Here is a 24,769-nt window from a genome sequence, read left to right on the forward strand (position 1 = left end):
AAAGTTAATGGGAAAGCCAGATTCATTTAAGAACTGTTAATAACTGCAGTGATTCCCTTAACAACTGTGGTAAGAAAGGTTGTAAAATGGGGTAAAACTCACTTAACAACTATCTCCCTTAGCAAGGGAAATCTGGGCTCAGTTGTGAAGTCAAGGACTACTTGAAGCAGCCAAGAATATTCATGTAACATAACTGTGACCCAAAACCCTGGAGGAAGATGCAGGTTTTGCAAAGTTTTTGGATCCCTTGCTCAGAAAATAATTGTAAGCAAATCTTGGGTATATCCACATGGCGGCATTGAAACATGAGCCAGCCATGTGCGGCAGCAGCCAAAAAAGCTAACACAATCTTTGGTATAAAGAGAGGCATAGAATCAAAATCACTTGAAGTATTAGCAGCACTTTATAAAGCCTTAATAAGGCCACACCTGGAATACAGCATCCAGTTTTGGAAAAGACGGCACTAGGGCGGGGACATGATAGTAATATTGTAGTATTTGAGGGGCTGCCACAAAAAGAAGGGGGTCAATTTATTTCCCAGAGCACCAGAAGGCAGGACAAGAAGCAACAGATGGAAACAAATCCAGGAGAGAAGCAACTTGGAATTAAGGAGAAACTTCCTAACAGTGAGGACAATTAACCAGTGGAACAGCTGGCCTCCAGAAATCGTGGGTGCTCCGTCACTGGAGATTTTCAAGAAGAGGCTAGACCAGTGGTTCTCAACCTGTGGGTCGGGACCCCATTTGGGGTTGAACGACCATTTCACGGGGGTCGCCAAACAAGGCTGTCCGCCATTTTTTCCCCCTTTTCTTTGGCCACACCCCTGGCACCCAGTGATATATAAATGGTTGGGGGTCATCACAACATGGGGAACTGTATTATGGGCTCGCGGCATTAGAAAGGTTGAGAACCACTGGGCTAGACAGTCTCTTGTCTGAGATGGTATAGGTTCTCCTGCTTGAGCAGGGGGCTGGACTAGAAGACCTCCAAGGTCCCTTGCAGCTCTATTCTTAATTGATAGAATTATGCGGAGTGAGAGATCGGTTTGGGTTAGAGCAGTGATGGCGAACCTTTTAGAGACCGAGTGCCCAAACTGCAACCCAAAACCCACTTATGCATCGTCGGGTGCCGGGTGGGCGTGGCCCATTGGGTGGGTGTGGCTGCGATGTTAACAGCAGACTGGGGTGGGACTAAAAAGTTCAATCAATTCCAACTTTGCGAGATCTTTTTTTTTCCTACGAGAAGTTGAAATTGATTGATTGAACCTTTTTTTTTTTGCACACGCGGTGGAGGCCTAAAGCGAAAAGGTTTTATAAAACCCAGCTGAAGGCGTAGGATTGGGGTGGCGGCGCGCGTGCCCACAGAGAGGGCTCTGAGTGCCGCCTCTGGCACCCGTGCCATAGGTTTGCCACCACGGGGTTAGAGACTGACCGTTGCAGACCGGTGTGAGTCACCGCTCTGGCACCCCTACCCTTCAGTTTTCTTCGATCTGGGAAAGGGAGCAGCCAGTAATTCTTCTGCCTCAATGGAATGATTGATTTGAAGAGAACATTCCTCTGTCGCAGCTCTTCATGAGTCACAGTGTTAGCTGGCTCCTTCCCAGTGGAGGGGGGGGGGACCGCAACGGCACCTGGAGGGGTGATTTATGGAGAAACAGTGAGAGGGAAGGAATTTCTTCTAAGGAAGGAAGCTGGTTACTTCTGGGTTTTCTTTTACGAGCCTTAGGCGAGTCGCATGCATGCAAAGTGAACGGAGCACAGTTATTAAGGCGTAACCCTTAATGTGAAGATCAGCGGACAACCTACAGGCAGACGCTAACCTACCTTGCAGGACTGTTGTGAGAAGGAATAGGAGGATTCTTTAAGCCAGGAGTGTCCCATCTTGGCCACTTTTAAGACTTGTGGATTTCCGCTCCCAGAATTCCCCAGCCAGCATGGCTGATTCTGGCCCAGGGGGTCCCCAAACTTGGCAACTTTTAAGACTTGTGGATTTCAACTCCCAGAAGTCCCCAGCCAGAGTTGGAAGTCCACAGGTCTTGAAAGTTTCCATGGTGAGACACCCCTGCCTATGTTAATCACTTAAGACGGGGGCACAATAGAAACATAACAGCTAAGTCAACACAATCATGATACAGAGCAACAAAAACAGGAATAATTGCAGGTTCTATTTTTCCGATGATTCTTTTTTTCTTTTCCCCTTTTGCTTTGCGGTTGCAAAAAACCCTGTCGATTCAGGCTCTCTCTTGTGTGTACGTTGTGAGTCATCGCAGCAAGCGTCCCCACCCTGGCCAGAGGCTTCTTTCCAAGGGAACAAAGCAGGGTGTGGTGCTTTCGTCTCCATTTTTTTCCCAAGAGTTGCCACAACAACAGAACCATTGCACTCTTGGGGGGAGGTGTTCCTGTGCCGGCACCCTCAAATCAGATTTTATGAAGAAGCCTCTACTACGGCATATAATTGTTGTGCAGTTGGTCTTTTAGGTACTGACCTAAAAAGTCATGACATAAAAATCCCGAGGAGGCGGGAAGCGAAAAAGATTCTTGGTTCAAAGGTTCTGCAACTATCCGCTGGGACAAAAACAGCCTTTTGCATTAAGAACACAACTCAGAACTATTCGTCTGGCCAGACCAGGGGTCTTCAACCTTGGCAAACTTTAAGACTTGTGGACTTCAACTCCCAGAAAGCTGGCTGAGGAATTCTGGGAGTTGAAGTCCACAAGTCTTAAAATTGCCAAGGTTGAAGACCGCTGGTCCAGACTATTCCAACTTAGTGACTTCCAAACATGTAGAAGTTCTCTGTGTCATATATTTCCTATTTTGCAGGAAATGCACAATTGTTGAGGGGACAAAAGACAGTTTATCAGAAAGATCTAAAACAGTGGTTCTCAACCTTTTTAATGCCGCGACCCCAACCGGTGTAAGTCGAGGACTACTCAACTGGTCGTAAGTCGAGGACTACTCAACTGGTGCAGCACGGTTTGCAGTTTTGGTGGGCTCAGCAGGGCAGAGACAGCCTGGACAATTCCTATTGGCTTTGGAAAGCCAATAGAATTAGAGTCTCTTCAAGAGAGTCTATTCTATTGGCTTTCAAAAGCCAGTAGAATAAAAGGGAGTAGCACAGCTAAGGAAAAGGGGGAAAAAATGGCGGACTGCATTGTTTGGCGACCCCCGTGAAATGGTCGTTCGACCCCAAATGGGGTCCCGACCCACAGGTTGAGAACCACTGATCTAAAAGGATAGCTCTACAGGTAGTCCTGACTTACAACAGTTCACTTAGTGACCGTTCAAAGTTACAACAGCACTGAAAAAAGTGACCGTTTCCCCACACTTAACGACCATGGCAGTATCCCCATGGTCACGTGATCAAAAATCGGATGCTTGGTAACTGACTCGTATTTATGACAGTAGCAGTGTCCCCGACTCATGTGATCCTCTTTTGCGACCTTCTGACAAACAGACTGAATGGGGGAAGCCAGATTCACTTAACAACCGTATGGCTAACTTAACAACGGCAATGATTCAATTAACAATTGTGGCATCCAAGGTCGTAAAATGGGGCAAAATTGACTTAAAGGTTTCATTTCGCCACGAACATTTTGGGCTCAGTTGTATCAAGGACTACCTGCATTGTGTGTTAATTTGCAACCCCGCAGAAGAGATTCTCCTTGGAGATCAGCAGCCAAGACCATCTTACGTCCAGGTCCTTGACTTACAACCCACAGTTGGGACCAGAATTTCTGCTGCTAAGCAAGGCAGTTGTTAAAGAGAGTCATGCCCAATTTTACAACCGTGGTTGTAAAATTCGCTGTTAAGCGAATCACGGAGTCATTAAGCGAATAGGGCTTCCGTCGTGGGAAGCCGACTGGGAAGGTTGCAGATGGAGCTCACGTGACCTGCAGCCGTCATTAATACATGCCAGTTGTCAAGCGGGCACATTTTGATCACATGACTGTGGAGGTGCTGTGAAGGTCATAAGTGTGAGGACCGGACAAAGCTCAGTTTTTTTTCAGTGTTGTTATAACTTGGAACAGTCGTTAAGCAAATGGTGAAAAGCTATCTGTATTGGAAAGCTTATGCATCGGGATTAAAAGGACAGGAAATATTTTTATCACCCTGGATTATTTTTTTGCAAAGCATAAACATAAAAGGTAAATATAAAAACAGGCTAACTAAATACAAAGGGTTCCGGATTGACGCTAGGGCTCATGAGAAGCCTTGTTCCAAGCCAGACAAATTTCCCCTTTATTCATACAAAGTTTGCACTGCAAGCTTTCATAAATCCTTTCTTAAGCAATGGGGACATTTTAAATATTTTCTTGTAGCATAGCAGCCGGGCCCATCCCGAATCAGAAAGACAAATTCAAGCATAGATAGAATAGAAAGCCATAAATTGTGCCTGACACAGGGAATGTTGATGGTCAAATATTTCTGCAATTATAGTTATAAAACTGCTTTTTCCTGAAAGGCATGCTGGGAATTGAAGTTCAAACTTCTGCAAGCTGTCTTGAAACCCAGTCTTAATGGACATGGGGTAATCAGCCTTTAAGCATTGGTCAACAGGCAATCTTTAAATCAGTGTTTCTCAGATTGGACAGCTTGAAAATGGGTGGACTTCAGCTCCCAGAATCCCCCAGCCAACATGAAGTCCATACGCACAGAGAAGGGTGTGGATTTGTTTCTCCAGTGGGCAGGACCAGAACCAGTAGATTAACTTACAGGTAGTCCTCAACTTATGACCAAATTTGAACCTGGAGTTACCATCATAAAGTCATTGTAGTCGTAAATCAAGCCATCATGTGAACAGATTAGAAGTTAATGACTTTTTTTTACAATTTTTTTTATGTTGTTAAGTGAATCCATTTTCCCCCACCATGGGTTTTTTTCCCCCTCATAAACTGAAAATAAAACTAGACACTGGCAAAACCCTTCACATATTGTGGGCACATGTCTGTGGGATATTGCAAACAGGTGTAAAGTGGACGGATTGCCAAGCACCAAAATTTTGATGTGTAATCAATCCTATGTAACTTGGGTTATAAAAATAGGTTGTAAGTAGCTCTGGTGAGATCTGTCATAGGCACACACAGTTGTTAAGTGACCGGTCATTAATTGAGGACTGCCTATAAATGAACCACGATTGAAGGTAGAAATTAGCAGGAATGTCCCTTCTGTACTAGCTGTCAGCTGGTGGAACAGGTTGCCACAAGAAATACAGAATGTAGAATACAGAATGACAGAGTTGGAAGGAACCTTGGAGGTCTTCTAGTCCAACCCCCTGCTCAGGCAGGAAACCCTACACCATTTCGGACAAATGGCTGTCCAGTCTCTTCTTAAAAACTTCCAGTGTTGGAGCATTCACCGCTTCTGGAGGCAGGTTGTTCCACTGGTTAATTGTTCTCACTGTCAGGAAGTTTCTCCTTAGTTCTAGGTTGCTTCTTTCCTTGGTTAGTTTCCATCCATTGCTTCTTGTCCTGCCTTGAGGCGCTTCGGAGAATAGCTTGACTCCCTCTTCTTTGGGGCAGCCCCTGAGATATTGGAACACTGCTATCTTGTCACCCCTCTCCCTTCTCTTCATTAAACTAGACATACCCAATTCCAGCAGCCTTTCTTTGTATGTTTTAGCCTCCAGTCCCCTAATCATCTTTGTTGCTCTTCTCTGCACTCTTTCTAGAGCCTCAACATCTTTTTTACATCATGGTGACCAGAACTGAATGCAGTTATTCCAAGTGTGGTCATGTGTTCTCCTTTCACACACAGCTGGATGACCCTCTATCAGAGACGCTGTGATGCTCCGAGCACAGAGGTTGGACTAGATGCCTTCTGGGGATCCTTCCAAGTCTGACTCTGTGACCCAACCAACGGCTCTATTTCTTGATGAAGCAACACCAGCTTCACCACCCAATGTGGTAGCCATGCCATCCTTTGGGGAAATGGGCCATTTGGAGGGGGGGGCAGCAGTGAGCCTTGAGTACACCTTGAGAACCCAGATTTAGTTCCTGCTCTCTTGCGGTTTGGAACCACTTTCGTTTATCGCAGTGTTGTATTTACCGTTTGGGGTGTGTGCCGGTGTTTGTTGTTCAACACTGCCACACAACCTTTTGATTTGCATATTGATCTTTCGCTGGCTTGGCCTCCTTCCTAGGGTGAACCACCTCCTCCATTAGGGCAGATTTCTCCAGTCTGGATTGTCCTTCCTTACACATTTGGCTTCCCTTTTCTTCTTCCATCCTTCTTGCAAATCCCAGGAAAATCCATTTTTTTTTTGCAACAGGTTGCAAGACCTTCATTATTTCGCCACCTCTGAATTATCTGTGAATTCAGATGGAACAGTGGGGCATTCTTTTCTTGCACACCAGAAGTGTCCAACCGTGGCAACTTTAAGACCTGTGGACTTCAACTCCCAGAATGCATGGCTGGCTGGGGAATCCTGGGAGTTGAAGTCCACAGGTCTTAAAGTTGCCAGGGCTGGACATTCCTGTTTTACTGACTTCATCTAGTTTGGGCAACTATTTGAATTAGCCTTGTTTTTAAGGCCCCAAAGCCTTGAAAGTTAATTAAACCTTAACTTAAGCCAAGTCAGTGAGAAGTGTGGTAGCAGATTGACATGATGTCTAGAACTTAACTAGCTGGAAACCTGGTTAGGCTTTTTTTTTTTTTGCAGCAGAGCTCATGGAAAGAAGTTTGGTTTTTGTGTTGAGCTGAACGTTTGGTGTTTGTGAACCTGAAATTATGTGAAGACAACTGCAGTGTGTGGACTTAAAAAAGAAAGAGAGCTACTTTTAAAAAGTTAGATAACTGTTTAAAGCCCCCACCCCACCCCAGGAAAGAACGCATGGCCAGCCCCAATCTAAGAAGCTGAGAAATGGATATTAAGGAAGGAGAACATATCTTAAAATATCTTTGGGGAATTGAAACCAACAGAGATCTCATACTGTGGGTCGGGACCCCATTTGGGGTCGAACGACCATTTCACGGGGGTCGCCAAACAACGCAGTCCGCCATTTTTTCCCCCCTTTTCCTTAGCTGTGCTACTCCCTTTTATTCTATGGGCTTTTGGAGGCCAATAGAAGAGACTCTCTTGAATAGAGTCTCATTCTATTGGCTTTCCAAAGCCAATAGGAATTGTCCAGGCTGTCTCTGCCCTGCTGAGCCCGCCAAAAGTCCCATTCTGCAAACGGTGCTGCACCCGTTGAGTAGTCCTCGACTTACGACCGGTGGAGTAGTCCTCGACTTACAACCGGTTGGGGGTCGTGGCATTAAAAAGGTTGAGAACCACTGGTGTAAAGGATCCCAAAATGTAAGGATCAGGCCAGGGTTTTATCTACAAGTTTAAGAGGGGTGGACTTCAACTCCCAGAATTCCTCAGCCAGCATGCTCTAGGAATACAGTTAGTTCTCAACTTACAACCATTTATATAGGAACTGTTCAAAGTCACAACGGCACTGAAAAAAGTGACTTACGACCGTTTTTCACGCTTACAACTATTGCAGCATCCTACGATCAAAATTCAGACACTCGGCAACTGACTCATATTTAGGTTGGTTGCAGTGTTCCGGGGTGATGCGATTCCCCCTTTTGTGACCGTCTGTCAAAGTCAGTGGGGAAGCCAGATCCACTTAACAACCATGTTACTAACTTAACAACTGCAACGGCAAGAAAAGTCCTAAAATGGGGCAAAACTCGACAACTGCCTTGCTTAGCAATGAAAACACAGTTGTTAAGTGAATCCAGCTTTTGCTTGTCAGATGTGACAAAAGGGGGTGTGACCCTTGGACCCGGCAACTGTCATAAATACAAGCCAGTTGCCGAGTGTCCGAATTTTGATTATGTGACCGTGAGGAGGCTGCAATGATCATAAGTGTGAAAAATAGTCATAAATCCCTTTTTTCAGTGCTGTTGTAACTTCGAAAGGTCACTAAACAGATGTTGTAAGTCGAGGACTTTCTATACCCCCTAGCTAGGTCCATCTGGAGTTCAAACAGTGGCTACAGAGAACTGGACGTAACTTGAGGACTGCCTGTAACAGACGGGTTGGGCTAGATGACCTCCAAGGTCCCTTCCAACATCATATTATTATTATTATTATTATTATTATTATTATTATTATTATTATTATTATTATTATTATTATTATTATTATTATTATGGATCATCGCACAGTCAGCCAGATGTTCAGACTGGATTTGGCATTTTGTCTACTTATCAAGTCCTTACCCAGGACCTGGGATAGGCAGATGTGGATGTTTCATGGTATTACAGATCTCGTCGCAGGATGGAAGCAGTTCCTATAAGGCCTTTTGCAATTTACTTATGGCAAATTTGTCAATGCCAATGGTGTTCAAGTGGTGCTCCAGTTGTTTTGGGATTGCACCCAAGGCGCCTATTACTATTGGTACTACCGTTGGTTGCTTTTGCCACAGTCTTTCTATTTCTATTTGTAGGTTTTTGTATTTTGTTATCTTCTCCAGTTCTTTCTCGTCTATTCTGCTGTCTCCAGGCACTGCCACGTCCACTATCCAGACTTTTTGTCTTTCTTATCAACAGTTGTTAAGTCCGGGGTGTTATGTTGCAGGTGCTTGTCTGTTTGAATTCTGAAGTCCCAGGGCAGTTTAATTTTATCATTTTCTATGACTTTCTCTATTTTATGATCCCACCAGTTCTTGCTTACAGGCAAATGATATTTCTTGCAGATCTTCTAATGCAATTGTTGCTACTACTTTGTCAGTCTGTGCGATCTTCTTGCAGCAGCTTACCAGGTGGTCCACTGTTTCTTCAGCTTCTTTGCATAGGCGGCACTTACTGTCTGTTGCTGTCTTCTCAATTTTGACTTTATATGCATTTGTCCTTAAGGCTTGGTCTTGTGCAGCCAGAATTAGTCCCTTAGATATCCTCTTCTTGTTGGACTTGATCTGTAGTAACAGATCATTATTTCTTTGTTTTCAATCACTGTGTATCTGCGACGGGTAAACACCTTTTCTTCCAGTAGTTCTGCAGCTGCTGGCCCTGGTTGCTCAGCCAACAGTCCTGAGTCCTGTAACCCATTTTTCACCAGATATCCAGGAACTCCAATATCTAGCGCGGACCTTGTTAACCCGGGCGACATCTGAGCCGGTATGGCATTCTGAAATTTACGTCTCACCATATTTTTTATGGGAGAGACACTCTTTGTCTGACTCCTCTGATGAGACCTGTCCAGTATAGTTGAACCTCTGGCATAGCTCTCATCTTCTTCTTCTTCTTCTTCTTCTTCTTCTTCTTCTTCTTCTTCTTCTTCTTCTTCTTCTTCTTCTTCTTCTTCTTCTTCTTCTTCTTCTTCTTCTTCTTCTTCCTCTTCCTCTTCCTCTTCCTCTTCCTCTTCCTCTTCCTCTTCCTCTTCCTTCTTCTTCTTCTTCTCTTCTTCTTCTTCTTCTTCTTCTTCTTCTTCTTCTATTATTGATCATCGCACAGTCAGCCAGATGTTCAGACTGGATTTGGCATTTTGTCTACCTATCGAGTCCTTACCCAGGACCTGGGATAGGCAGATGTGGATGTTTGATGGTATTACAGGTATCGTCGCAGGATGGAAGCAGTTCCTAATAAGGCCGCCTTTTGCAATTGACTAATAGCGAATTTGTCAATGCCAATGGTGTTCAAGTGGTGCTCCAGTTGTTTTGGGATTGCACCCAAGGCACCTATTACTATTGGTACTACCCTTGCTTGCTTTTGCCACAGTCTTTCTATTTCTATTTGTAGGTCTTTGTATTTTGTGATCTTCTCCAATTCTTTCTCGTCTATTCTGCTATCTCCAGGCACTGCCATGTCCACTATCCAGACTTTTTTGTCATTATTATTATTATTATTATTATTATTATTATTATTACTATTAACACAGGAAGGCTTATTCTGCCCTGGAATAGAAGCAGTCTCTTAATGCATGTCTAGGTGTCCTTCCCCGTTTCAGGGGCTGTTTGTCTGTCTCAGCCTTATCCTACAGCTGGAACATCTCTTAAAAAATCTCTTTTGGGGGCCCTTTAATTAGCCAGGAGTTTCCAATTTGGAAGAAAGAGAGGCCAAGAACATTCTTTTATTCCCAGCTGCCCCTCCATGTTTTGCAGAAGACAAACTGGCCCTTCAGCCTCTGAATGCCAAAGGTGAAATATTTGACATAGCAGCCTCGCCTGCTGCTATTTCCCCCGAAATTGTGGCCTGACCCACTTCTTGGCTCGGGGGTGGCTGCAAATCACGATGGAGGGTTGCAAAACCACAGCTCCTGATGAACCACTGGGGACGGGGCATCAAATAGTAAATGAAGAATGGCTTTTGTGGTGCTCTTTTTTTAAAAAATAGTTTTTTTTATTTTTTATTTTTCCAAACTCTCCCCCATACATATACCGTGATATATGTTATCAGATGTTAACATACATTCTTTTTACATTCTTATATAAGATACTTTTAATAAAATGAAAGAAATACATACACATGACTTTTGGTGTTGCTCGCCTATTTCCCCTTTCACTGTATCCACACTCCTTCTTCTCTACCTTCTTTCTCCCTTTCTTCTCTTCCCTACTTCCCTCTTCTTCCTCTCCTCTTCTCTTTCCTTCAGGCTTTTATGGTGCTCTTAAGGCGTCTTGCCAGCCAGGTGGCACGTAACCCACTTTGGCTACCTGGGACAAAATGATAAGGCCAGGGTCCAGTGTATTCATTAGTGGTAGAGATCAGCTTGCAGGAGGCTTTGTTTAAATCAGGGTTTTTTCAAACTGGGCAACCTGAAGAACGGTGGACTTCAACTCCCAGAATTCCCCAGTCAAGTTGCCACGAGGCTCGGGAATTCTGGGAGTTGAAGTCCACCCTTCATCAAACAGCCAAGTTTGAAAACCTCCGATTTAAGGCAAGTGCAGCTAGTTCTCGCCTTACGGCCAGGTTTGAGTCCAAATTTCTGTTGCTTGCTAAATGAGACAGCTCTTAAGTGAGTTTTGCCCCATCTTGCAACCTTTCATGGCGCAGTTATTAAGTGAATCACTGCAGGTGTTAAATTAGTGACACAGTCGTTAAGTGAATCCGGCTTTCCTATTGACTTGGCTTGTCAGGTCACAAAAGGGGATCACATGATGCTGGGACACTGCGACCATCATAAATGTGTGTCAGTTGCCAAGAATCTAATCATGTGACCATGGGGAGGCTGCAATGGTCATAAGTGTGAAAACCGGTCATAAGTCATTTTTTAACTTTGAATGATCACTGTCTGAATAATTGTAAATCGAGGACTAACGGTAACATAGGCCAACTGGACCTCAGACCCGTTCAAGAAATCTGATTTAAATCTTCACCACCTTTCCACCTCCCATGGCTGCTGGGATGATAACTTGCAGCATCCCGAAATGGCAGTGATCCAAAATAATCATTGGGATCGGCCCTTCCTATTGGTGGACTCAAGTTCTGACATCACAATCTGAATTATAATGCAAGTAAAGAAACACATTAAAACGACGTATTAAAGAAACACTGTAACCACTACGGCAGTGTTTCTCAATGATGGCAACTTGAAAGTTATGTGGACTTCAACTCCCAGAATTCTTGGCTGGCTAGGGATTCTGGGAGTTGAAGTCCACACATCTTCAAGTTGCCAAGGTTGGGAAATGCTGCATTAAGGCAAGACAAATATGCAGTCCCAAGATGTTAAGCTGCCTTCCAGACACCCCTATCCCTATCCCTATTAGGGAGCTTCTTAAATGAATTTCCAGGGTGTGTCTCTTCTGCTTAGCAAACCACAGAATGCAGCAGCCTAACTAGATTCCTGAAATAATTTTGCAAAACCATCAGCGTTTACAAAGTGGACCGCAGAGGCATTTCTGCAGGAAATAATGTTGTGGTTGAGACGGGCCCAAACTTTTTTTTTTTTTTTAAATGTTAGCCAAACTTCAGAAATTCTAGTAGTTAACAGGAAGGAGATGGGTGGAAAGAGATACAGATAATTATATAACCATAAAGATACTACGCAGATAAAATTACTTTTGGCTGAATCAAATGCACTGGTGTTTTCTCCCAGGAATTTTGAAAATGGTGGGCATTAAATTAATTTCAGAAGTCTCTGAAATATAGCACTATTTCATTCAAATATAGCATTGCTGGCTAGGGGATTCTGGGAATTGAAGTCCACGCCTCTTAAAGTTGCCAACAGTTGAGAAACACTGATCTACACAACAGAAGTGTTAAAGCTGAAGAAATCATATTTTGGGGGAAGAAAACATTGAGAGTATTTTCCTACATGGATTCAGATTCTGAATGGATTCAAGAGTTTATTTTATCAGGCATTATATTTTTCATGCAATGTGTCCTGGATTGACATTTTGGAAACTTCTTGAGCTACTTGGACTGAAACATCAACAGAAACTAGTGGTAAATAAACACAGGTCTAAATCAACAGAAATATCCTGGAGATTTTTTGCAGAGTTTTTGAGGCAGGGAGAGATTGTTGAGTTAATGCAAAGCTTCCCAAACAGTTTCCTTCATTTCCAAAACAGCTTATTTTCCCTATTGTGCTTGGGTTATAGGTTTGTGAGTTGACACCTAAAGAAAAACTACTTTTAGCAGGTTTGGATAATTTATCCTGGTTTGGGAAACCCTGAGTTAATGTTTCAAATTTGTTTTTATGCTTCTCTGGGATAATAATTGAGTGGTCCTTGCTGCCCCCCAAGATTGCTTGTTTTCTTGCAGACTTTTCATGACCCAACTAGGGAACATCATCAGGACTAGAAGGGAGGAGGAGGAGGAGGAGGAGGAGAAAGAGGACTGTGGGATCCTTGGTGCTCTCTGAGCTTGCTTATTTTCTTGCAAAGGTTTCATTACCCAAACTAAGTAACATCATCAGTGCTAGTAAACGTCTTACTAGCCCTGTTACCTAATGTGGGTAATGAAAACCAACAAGCTCAGAGAGCACCAAGGACCCCTTGTTTCAACCCTGAGCTACAAATATTCTCCTTTATTGATGATAATCATTTCTATCTCTGAATGCTAATGATTTTATTCTTGCTTTTAAGTCTTATTATAATACAGGCAGTCCTTACCTTACAACCACAACTGAGCCCAAAATTCCTGTTGCTTAGCGAGACGTGTATTAAGTGAATTTTGCCCCATTTTACAAAGAATATTAAGTGAATCGCAGCAGTTATTAAGTTAATTACACAGTGGTTAAGTGAATCTGGCTTCCCTATCAAGTTCATTTGTCAGGAGGTCGCAAAAGGGGATCACGGGATGCTGCAACGGTCATAAATATGAATCAGTTACCGAGATTCTGAATTTTGATCAAGTGATCAGGCAGATCCTGCACCAGTCGTAAATGTGAAAAATGATCATAAGTCACTTTTTTCAGTGCTGTGGTAACTATGAATGGTCACTAAATGAACTGCTGTAAGTCAAGGACACCCTGTATTCACGTGGAGTTGATTTTATGTCTATTTGTACTGCATCCAGAATTGCTGTATGAGGGGATGAGTGGTAGTCAGCTTTGACAGTTCTGTTGCGTAGATCAGTGTTTCTCAACTGTGCAACGATCAGCCTTTTAAATACTGACATGGCTTTTAGACGAGTGCCTAAAATCTGTTTTTGTTATGGCAAGCGTGTCTGTAAATGTATCTTGGCATAAAGCCCCATGCCAATTCATGCATGAGCTCTTTGGAAAGAAGGAAAAAGTAAGTCAGCATGTTACTAGGGGTTCCTCCGGACTATTGCCACAAATAACAGGGACTAGAGACTTGCCTGGGAAAATACACACAAAAAGTTGTAGCAAGGTAATTTCTAGCAGGAGTTCTCCCACCTAATGCTTAACATTCTACAAAAGGAGAATTTTTCTCTAGATACAGAGAGAAATAACATTTGTTCTCTTGTTACCCTGAGTTTGTGAAATAATGCCAAAGATGTATTATTTTATTTGTCCTCAGCTTAAAACCATTTATTTAGCGCAGCGGTTCTCAACCTGTGGGTCGGGACCCCATTTGGGGTCAAACGACCATTTCACGGGTGTCGCCAAACAACGCAGTCCGCCATTTCCCCCCCCCCCTTTTCCTTAGCTGTGCTCCTCCCTTTTATTCTATTGGTTTTTGAAAGCCAATAGAAGAGACTCTCTTGAATAGAGTCTAATTCTATTGGCTTTCCAAAGCCAACAGGAATTGTCCAGGCTGTCTCTGCCCTGCTGAGCCCACCAAAAGTCCCATTCTGCAAACGGTGCTGCACCAGTTGAGTAGTCCTCGACTTACGACTGGTTGAGTAGTCCTCGACTTACGACCGGTTGAGTAGTCCTCAACTTACGACCAGTTGAGTAGTCGACTTATGACCGGTTGGGGGGGTTGCGGCATTAAAAAGGTTGAGAACCACTGATTTAGCGAGTGTTTAAAGTTACAACAGCACGGGAAAAACAACCGGTCTTTGCGCTTAACATCATCATCACATCCCTAGGGCCATGTGGTTAAAATCCGGGCACTTTGCAAGTGGTATGTATATTTACTATGGTTGCAGCATCCCTGGGTCAAGTAATCGCCATTTACAACCAGTTTTACAGCCAGCTTCCAACCAACAAAGTCAATGGGGGAAGCCGGATTTGCTTAACAGCTGCATGATTCACTTAACGACTGCAGCGATTTTCCTAACAAACATGGCAAAAAAAAAAAAGAGCTAGTAAAATCAGGCGCAACTCAGTGAACAACTGACTTGTTTAGCAATGGAAATTCTGCTCCCGATTATGGCCGTACGTTGAGGAGTACTTGCAAAGGTGGGGTTTGCACAAGACACTTGATAGCTAATGTTTACCGTACTTTCTCAGTTCGTTCAATGTATTGATCCGAATTCATGCAACAGGTTAATCCATACAAGAAGTTAAGCTAGCCCAGGCTAAACCATGTTGTGCAAATGACCCGATGAAGGATCGTGTGTGAATGCAGCCAGGAGAAGAATATTTTCTGTAAGAGCAAGATATATCCAGAGTGCTTATCGACAATCCATGTCCTCTTGATGACACATGCCAGCCTTGTACTCATGCCAACCCACCAACCCACCCTGTTTCCAACTTTGCCAGGGTGAGGAATTTGACCGCAAAAAACAAAACAAAAAGCAAAACCTTTTGCTTTTTTTCCCCCGCTGTAAGAATTCTGTGCCACAAAGACGCAGAAATTTCCTTTCTCTCCAGCGCTGCAATCTTGGAAGCTTTGCAAAAAGGACAGGAAGGAGAGTAAATCCTGGGCTGTTCTTTGCCACCTTTGCAGACTGTGTTCTGGTTCAGATTTCAGCTCTTGAAGCTCCTCCAGATCAAACAGGCCAAGTTGATGTCAGCTGGGACTTTGCAAAGACTTGCCTCCTCCTCCTCCTCCTCCTCCTCCTCCTCTTTGGGGTGGGGGCTGATCAGCTGAGAAAGTTTTCCATTTCCAAGCAGTCGGGGATCATGCGTAAGCCTGATCCCCGACTGCTTGGAAATGGAAAACTTTCTCGAAGACTCAGGAAATTGGCACAGCAGGATAGGTGGGGCTGGGAAAGTGCCAGCCAGCGCTTGGAAAACATAAATGGAGAGCACAGCACTGCCCCCTGGTGGCAGCCACTAAAACAGAGATGTCCAACTTTGGCCACTGGCTGGGGAATTCTGGGTATTGAAGTCCCCAAGTCTTAAAAGTTGCCAAACTTTAAGACTCTCCAAAATGTTAGTCGGATCGTTTGGGTGGGTTGTCAACTTACTTGCACTTGACAGGTTAGTCCTCGACTTACAATAGTAACAACGATTCGAAGTTACAACGGCACGGGAAAAAGTGTCCGTTTTTCACACTTATGAACCATTGCAGCATCTCCGTGGTCACGTGGAGCTTGGCAACTGGCTCATGTTTATGACGGTTGCAGGGCCGTGAAATCACCTTCTGAGACCTTTTGACAAGCAAAGTTGATGGGAAAGCCAGATTCACTAACTTAACAACTGCAGTGATTCACTTAAGACCTGCGGCGAGAAAAGTCATATAATGAGGCAAATCTCACTTACCCACCGTCTCATCTAGCATCAGAAATTTTGGGCTCCATTGTGGTTGTAGGTCAAGGACGACCTGCATTTTAAAAAGTCAGAAATCAACTTGAACAGAGGTCCGGAATCCAGCTAGCTCATCAGCATTCCCTGATTAAGAGCCCTTCCAGATAGGTGGACCAATTCCCAGAATTCCTCAGCCAGCACAGCCATTGGGGAGGATTGTGGTAAATGAAACTTGCCCATCTTGAGGACCCCCAGATCCGAAAGGCCGAACTAAGCCGATTTGTGGTGGGCTGCAAGATTACCAAATATTCCTTGCCTGGGAGGTAAAAAAAAAAACATATATGGGACATCCTCAATGTACAACCATAATTGAGTCTGGAATTATGATAGTAGGTTGTGGTGGCCATTAAGCGGGGGAGCATGTGAGCATGCCAAATTATACAACTTTTTTCCTCAGTAGTCATTAAGCGAATGTAGCAGTTGCAAAGCGAACATTGCATTCATGTCCTCTGTGGTTTTTGCTGGAAACTGGATTTCAAAGTCAGTTTGGGGCAAAACATGGCTACGTGACCACAGGATGCTCAAACAGCCATAAATGGGAGCCAGTTGCCAAGCATCCCAAATGTAATGGCTGTCAGAATTTTGAATCTAGGTCCGAGGTAGCCCTGGGAAGGTCCATCGTAACTTTAAATGGACGCAAAGCAACTGGCCATGAGTTCCAGCATTACCTGTATTTAAGAGTATTTGCCTGCAAAAGGATGGTATCACTCTTCCTATTGTCCTGTTTGTCTCTCTGGTTGAAGCCATTCAGGTCGTCCTCATTTAGCGACCATCATTTGGACCAACAACTCGGTTGTCAAGCAAAGTAGTCACTAAGTGAAATTGCAGCCATGTTTAGGATCTGACTTCAGCTTTTTGCTGCCCTACAGATCAGCAAAGATCATAAACATGAGGATAGTTGCAAAATTACTTTTTCATCCCTGTTGTGGCTGCAAAGATGGACACTAAACGAGGCGGTCGTTAAACAAGGACTACTTGTATGGAGATTGGCAGTTGGAAAGCCAACCATGGTGGTAGATAAACCATGGCGGTGGTTGAGTGTTTGGATGCTTTTCCAGCCAATTGTGGCTTATTGAAACCAATCAGAGTGAGTTAAACCAGGGGTTCTCAACCTTGGCAACTATAAGACTTGTGGACTTCAACTCCCAGAATTCCTCAGCCAGTTGAAGTCCACAAGTCTTAAAGTTGCCAAGGTTGAGAACCCCTGAAAATTTAAACCAACCACAGCTTTGGACAAGGTGTGAATTGCTGCCATTAATTCTTCAGTCATTAAAGTTGCTTGTTCTAACAGTCGGTTCTGCAGAGGCAAGAGGAATACAAGCTTGAGATTCCTCAGGCATTTGTACCATACTTTGCATGCTCATCCTCTGGGGACAGTGATTGCCCAACCAATTTAGAAAACCACCCAGCATCCAAAGAGGAGGGGGCTTCAGTTTTTTTCCCCCGCATGCAAATCTTCTGGTGTCTTGCAAGCCATGTTAACTCAGCTCGGTTCACACAACATGCTATAAACCGTCTCATTTAAGATCCAGGGGCCACTTCCTCACAATAGCATAAGTTTGGTGAGTTTTAAAGTGGGTTTGGCTTTTTTTTTTTCTTCCCTGAGGAGCAACGGGTTGTGTAAACATCCTTCTTGGAGTGAATTTAGGTTTCAACCTGTTTGAAGCTAAAAATGTGATTTATCAATTTTGCAGCAAGCCAGGGAAAGCTGTTATGTAATCTTGGCATTATAGTAATAGCAATGAAAACATGACATCTCGGCAACTAGCAGTAAAAAATATTCCTGGTTTGGCACCAGAGTCCGCTGCTGGAAATGAGCAAATATTATTAATAATAATAATAATAATAATAGTAAAGTTGGAAGGGACCTTGGAGGTCATCTAGTCCAACCCCCTGCTCGGGCAGGAAACCCTACACCATTTCGGACAAATGGCTGTCCAGTCTCTTCTTAAAAACTTACAGTGTTGGAGCATTTACTGCTTCTGGAGGCAAGCTGTTCCACTGATTAATTGTTCTCACTGTCAGGAAGTTTCTCCGTAGTTCTAGGTTGCTTCTCTCCTTGATTAGTTTCCACCCGTTGCTTCTTGTCCTGCCTTCAGGCGCTTTGGAGAATAGCTTGACTCCCTCTTCTTTGGGGCAGCCCCTTGTTTGATTGGTACCTGTTTTTCTGCAAGGAAGGGATTTAGGGATTTGCGTTTAGGAAAAAAACTTTGTTTCAGATTGGTTAGAGTACCGGTAAACAGAGAAATAAGGCGACCAACTTTTTCACAATGAAAAGGAGGACACAAATAAATTGAAGAAAAAAAAATATCGTAAATAAAAGAAACATTTTATTCATTGCAACAATAATACAGACAACTTGCAGGTGCAAAGTTTGCCAGCTTGGGTGTTTTGGCTTGCTCAGCCGCAATTCCTATTGGCTTTCAAAAGCCAATAGTGGGAGTAGCACAGCTCATGCAAAAGGTGAAAAAAAACCATCAAAAAAGGTGCCGGAATGCCGTTCTGAGCGTTCTATGAGGGCAAAAAAAAAGCCTTGCAGATTAGTCTTCAAATATCGAAAAGGAGGACATGAAGGAGGACACTTTTTGAGGGAGGACAGAACTCACAAAAGGAGAACTGTCTTCCGTAAAGGAGGACAGTTGGTCACCTTAAAAGAAATAACCTGAGTCCCTTCACAGCCCATGCTTAAATTACTTTCTGAATTATTCCACTTTCCAGTTTTGCATCGTATATTGAATCGTCAAGTAACCAAACCAAGGGGGTTCACACCACATACTAACCCTGAAAACTAAGCTTAGTTTAACACGAGTGTTTTGTGACTTATACTAATTCAGTCTCTCAACATGGCTGCCTGGGAATTCTGGGAGTTGGAAGTCTTCAAGCTCCAGAGGTTGAAAAACACTGAACTAAAGAGAACAAATTTAGCTGTGTGTTACCTAGGTAGGGAAAAAAAATCCATTTTGACCTTCGTCGATAGTATACGTACTCCTCGACTTACAACAGTTTGCTTAGTGACTGTTCGAAGTTACAAAGCACTAAAAAGAGTGACTTACGACTGTTTTTCACATTTATGACCATCACAGCATCCCCGTGGTCACGTGATCAAAGTTCTGATGCGTGGCAACTGATTCGCAGTTATGACGGTCGCAATGACCCGTGGTTATGTGATTCCCTTTTGCAACCTTCTGACAAGCAATGTCAATGGGGAAGCCAGATTCACTTAACGACCGTGTTATAGTAACTTAACAGCTGCAGTGATTCACTTAACAACTGTGGCAAGAAATAAACTGAAGCAAAACTCACTTAAGAACTGTCTCGCTTATCAACAGAAATTTTGGACTTGGTTCTGGTCGTAAGGTGAGGACTACCGGTACCTGTTTTGCAAATTGTATTGTAATAAAATCAGCTGAAGCTATCTATCCTGTAGCTCAGTGATTCTCAACCTGTGGGTCGGGACCCCATTTGGGGTCGAACGACCATTTCACGAGGGTCGCCAAACAATGCAGTCCCCCATTTTTCCCCCCCTTTTCCTTAGCTGTGCTACTCCCTTTTATTCTATGGGCTTTTGAAAGCCAATAGAATAGACTCTCTTGAATAGAGTCTAATTCTATTGGCTTTCAAAAGCCAATAGGAATTGTCCAGGCTGTCTCTGCCCTGCTGAGCCCGCCAAAAGTCCCAGTCTGCAAACGGTGCTGCACCAGTTGAGTAGTCCTCGACTTACGACCGGTTGAATAGTCCTCAACTTACGACTGGTTGGGGGTCGCGGCATTAAAAAGGTTGAGAACCACTGCTGTAGCTCCAAATCCCTCCTTTTCTATACAGCATACATCAATCTAAGAATTGATGCAAAGAGTAAGCGCGTGTTCACGATGACATGTAAACTTTAGAATCCTTATCAGATATTAATGATTAATAATTGCTTGATATGAATATATAGGGAGTGTTTTCTGAATGGAGACTGTGGGATGAGATAGATTTGTGCTGACAAAACTCATTCTGGTGACATGTAAACATTAGCTGTAGAAGTATTTTCTTGGGGAGAAGGCCAACGGATCCATTGGGAATTGAAAGTGTCTTTTGTGCAGCCAGCTGGTTTTAGCGAAGAATGTGCAAGCTTTTGAACTACACAGCACGCTTTGTTAAGCTGATTGCCAAAGCTGCCACTTATAAAACCATTTTGTGTCTTTTACAATCCTGGGAAAAAAAGAAGTTGGCGTTAGAGATATCATGAGGAAATATTGGTACACTTAAAACTTGTGCAGATATGGAGGAAATATTTCTGCTTTTAATAGAAAAAGAAAGATGTAGAAGGGCTTAGAAAATAAAAGCTGTCACCTTACAGAGTACTGGCAGCATTAAAAAAATTAATAAAATAGTAAAGGTACAATAAAATAGTAAAATAAAGCTGGCACAACAGGCTGCCAAGTTGTGTGCTTGGTAAAATTCTGGCATTCAAGGTTTCAGAAACATTGAGAGTGATTTTTATTCACCAGAAGTTTTAATCTCTTTCCTAGGTTGTGAAGTTGGAACGAACATAATACGAAAAGGATTGGCAAGTGAGAAGTGCTGAATTCCTGGGGCGGATCCTACCTGGAGCAAAGTCCTAGCAAGGTTGGAGACTGTTCAGCGATTCCTATTTCCCTCTACCTTTTAGAAACAGCAGTAGAGGCAGTCCTTGACATGACCACAATTAGGAGCAGAATTCCCGTTGCTAAGCAAGGAGTGAGTTGTGAGTGCTTAAGTTGAGGAACACGGCTCAAATCTATTGTCTTGACAAACAAAGTCAAACTGATTCACTGAACAGTGAATTTGCAGTGATTTGATACCATGGCAGAAAAAATCATAACATTTATGACTATATATGTTTATTTATGACTGTGCTGGCTGGGGAACTCTGGGAGTTGAAATCCACCCATCGTAAAGTGGCCAAGGTTGAAAAACACTAGATTAGAACATTTTTTTAGGTACTCTGTAGTTGTAATACATCATCCTGGCAAATTGTAATTTCTACCTTAATGAATTTAATTTTTCAACACATTCCATTGGTGCATGTTGTGGATAGGTTTGCTGGCCAATACAAATGCTTTAAAGGCATTTATCCAAGTGTCAGCAAGTGTCAGCAAAGATACCCTTTGACCCGGGTATAAACAAGTAACCTTGTTTATACCCGGATCAAAGGAATCCCAAAGCTATGGATTAGACGGGGAAAATCAGGGAAGAATCATAAAACTGGTGTCAAACTTGGCTCCAAGGGATCTGATGCCAACTGGTGAGTAAATGTGAAAGGTTTTGGTTTTTGCAAAAAGGAAGAGCTATGCACATGTGTCAATTTGCAGCACTTAATCTCCCTGGTTATTGAGCGAATAAGAAGCTGGTGCAAAGCAAAAGTGGTTTTTTTTTAAAAAAAGGTACTGGGTGCAGAATGCAGAAATTCAGTTTAGGGTTCACAAGCAAGGTTTGTCCAACATGCTAATCTCAGATGGATGTAGAGTATTGTGATTCTGCTTTCTGGCTTAGCATATTGTGGGAACCACCCCCCTACTTTATCTTCTCATGTCATGTTTCCTTAATCATCAGATGAATCCACAATCCAAGTAGGCCTCGACTTACGAACATTCATTTAGTGGCTGATGTAAGTTACAATGGTGCTTGCAAAAGCTGACTTACAACCAGTTCTCATGCTTACAACTGCTGCAGCATTCTCTGCGGTCACCCAGTCAGAATTTGGGGGGGCTTGGGAATCGGCATATATAGGTAGTCCTCGACTTATAACAGTTCACTTAGTGACTGAAGTTACGACAGCACTGAAAAAAGTGATTTACCACCATTTTTCACACTTATGACCGTTGCAATATCCCCATGGTCATGTGATTTACATTCGGATGCTTGACAACTGATTCACATTTATGACGGTTGCAGCGTCCCGGGATCACGTGATCCCCTTTTGTGACCTTTTGACAAGTAAAGTCAATGGAAGGAAGCCAGATTCACTTACCATGTTACTAATTTAACAACTCACTTAACAACTGTGGCCAGAAAAGTGGTCAAACGGGGCAAAACTCACTCAACAAATTTTTCACTTAGCAACATAAATTTTGGGTTAGGGTTAGGGTTAGGTCAATGAGGGAAGCCAGATTGTCTTAATGGCTGCGTGACTCACTTAATAACTGCAGTGATTTGCTTAACAACTATGGCAAAAATAGGTCATAAAATCAGCCATGATCACGAGATGGCTCACTTAACAACCACATTGCTTAGCAATGGAACGTCTAGTTCCAGTTATGGTCAGTCAAGGAGTACCTTGACTACATATAAACCATTACATTTGATTCAGCCAAAAGTAATTTTATCTGCGTAGTATCTTTATGGTTATATAATTATCTGTATCTCTTTCCACCCATCTCCTTCCTGTTAACTACTAGAATTTCTGAAGTTTGGCTAACATTTAAAAAAAAAAAAAAAGTTTGGGCCCGTCTCAACCACAACATTATTTCCTGCAGAAATGCCTCTGCGGTCCACTTTGTAAACGCTGATGGTTTTGCAAAATTATTTCAGGAATCTAGTTAGGCTGCTGCATTCTGTGGTTTGCTAAGCAGAAGAGACACACCCTGGAAATTCATTTAAGAAGCTCCCTAATAGGGATAGGGATAGGGGTGTCTGGAAGGCAGCTTAACATCTTGGGAATGCATATTTGTCTTGCCTTAATGCAGCATTTCCCAACCTTGGCAACTTGAAGATGTGTGGACTTCAACTCCCAGAATCCCTAGCCAGCCAAGAATTCTGGGAGTTGAAGTCCACATAACTTTCAAGTTGCCATCATTGAGAAACACTGCCGTAGTGGTTACAGTGTTTCTTTAATACGTCGTTTTAATGTGTTTCTTTACTTGCATTATAATTCAGATTGTGATGTCAGAACTTGAGTCCACCAATAGGAAGGGCCGATCCCAATGATTATTTTGGATCACTGCCATTTCGGGATGCTGCAAGTTATCATCCCAGCAGCCATGGGAGGTGGAAAGGTGGTGAAGATTTAAATCAGATTTCTTGAACGGGTCTGAGGTCCAGTTGGCCTATGTTACCGTTAGTCCTCGATTTACAACTATTCAGACAGTGATCATTCAAAGTTAAAACAGCACTGAAAAAAAATGACTTATGACCGGTTTTCACACTTATGACCATTGCAGCCTCCCCGTGGTCACATGATTAGATCAGTTTCCAGAGCTGTGCCATTGGAATATATCTTGAACAGGATTTCTCCTTGTTTTAATCTTTAAGCCTGGGAGATTTACAGCCGCTTGTTTTTGTGTCTAAGATGGAGAAGGAAGAAGATAGTACCCGGGAGATCTTACTCCCTGATTGGCAAGACAGCTCTCATGGTATTACCATCAAAGAGACGGATGAAGGTGTCTTCGTGAAGCAGATCCAACAGGACTCGCCAGTCGCCAAGACAGGAATTGTACAGGAAGGTTAGTGAAACAATCTTGGGGCCTCTGCAGAACAAAGGAATAACTGAGTTGGAAGGGATTTTGGAGGTCTTCTAGTCCAACTGCCTGCACAAACAGAAGACCCTAAACTATTTTGGACAAATGTCGAATCTCTTCTTAAAAGCCTCCATTGATGGAGCATCCACAACTTCTGGAGGCAGGCTGTTCCACTGGTTAATCGTCCTCAGGAAATTGCTCCTTAATGCCAGGTTGCTTCTCTCCTTGATTAGTTTCCATTAGTTGCTTCTTGTCCTACCTTCGGGGGCTTTGGAGAATAGGTGGACCCCCTCCTCTTCTTTGTGGCAGCCCCTCAAATACTTGAAGACTGCTATCATGTCACCCCCTAGGCCCGTGGTGGCGAACCTATGGCACACGTGCCACAGGTGGCACGGAGAGCCCTCTCTGTGGGCACGCGCGCCGTCGCCCCAGTCCTAGGCCTTCAGCTGGGTTTTATAAAACTTTTTTGCTTTAGGCCTCCACCGCTGTGTGCAAAAAAAAAGTTCATTCAATCAATCAATTTCAACTTCTTGCGGGGGAAAAAAAGATCTCGCAAAGTTGGAATTGATTGATTGAACTTTTTAGTCCCACCCAGTCTGCCGTTACCACCGCAGCCACGCCCACCCAATAGGCCACACCCCCCAAATTGGCCACACCCAGTCAATGGGCCACGCCCACCCAATGGGCCACATCCACCCGGCACTCGACGATGCATAAGTGGGTTTTTGGGTTGCAGTTTGGGCACTCGGTCTCTAAAAAGGTTCGCCATCACTGCCCTAGGCCTTCTTTTCATTGCAAATGAAGGATGTTTATTAAGCGGTGATAGAAAAGGTTGGATGTCCTTAGACCAGTGGTTCTCAACCTTTTTAATGCTGTGACCCCCCAACCGGTCGTAAGTCGAGGACTACTCAACCAGTTGTAAGTCGAGGACTACTCAACTGGTGCAGCACCGTTTGCAGAATGGGACTTTTGGCGGGCTCAGCAGGGCAGAGACAGCCTGGACAATTCCTATTGGCTTTTGAAAGCCAATAGAATTAGACTCTATTCAAGGAGTCTATTCTATTGGCTTTCAAAAGCCAATAGAATAAAAGGGAGTAGCACAGCTAAGGAAAAAGGGGGAAAAAATGGCGGACTGCGTTGTTTGGCGACCCCCGCGAAATGGTCGTTCGACCCCAAATGGGGTCCCGACTCACAGGTTGAGAACCACTGCTCTAGAAAGAGAAGAAAGCTGATTAGGGGGTGAAGAACGTCTA

At 43.5% G+C, this 24,769-nt stretch overlaps 1 protein-coding gene across 1 annotated transcript in view; it reads left to right on the top strand.

The window, feature by feature from the left end:
* The window catches only part of AHNAK (AHNAK nucleoprotein), a 77,756-nt gene that overhangs the window by 26,557 nt on the left and 26,430 nt on the right, over nt 1-24,769 (top strand). The window contains 2 exon segments of the mRNA XM_039358537.1: nt 20,550-20,646; nt 23,348-23,501. Coding sequence (XP_039214471.1) covers nt 23,348-23,501 — 154 coding nt within the window. The 5' untranslated portion in view covers nt 20,550-20,646.

Source organism: Crotalus tigris, unplaced genomic scaffold (assembly GCF_016545835.1).
Source record: "Crotalus tigris isolate CLP2741 ecotype Arizona unplaced genomic scaffold, ASM1654583v1 scf7180000019021.11574027:1482141, whole genome shotgun sequence".
In the NCBI taxonomy this organism is placed as follows: Eukaryota; Metazoa; Chordata; class Lepidosauria; order Squamata; family Viperidae; genus Crotalus; species Crotalus tigris.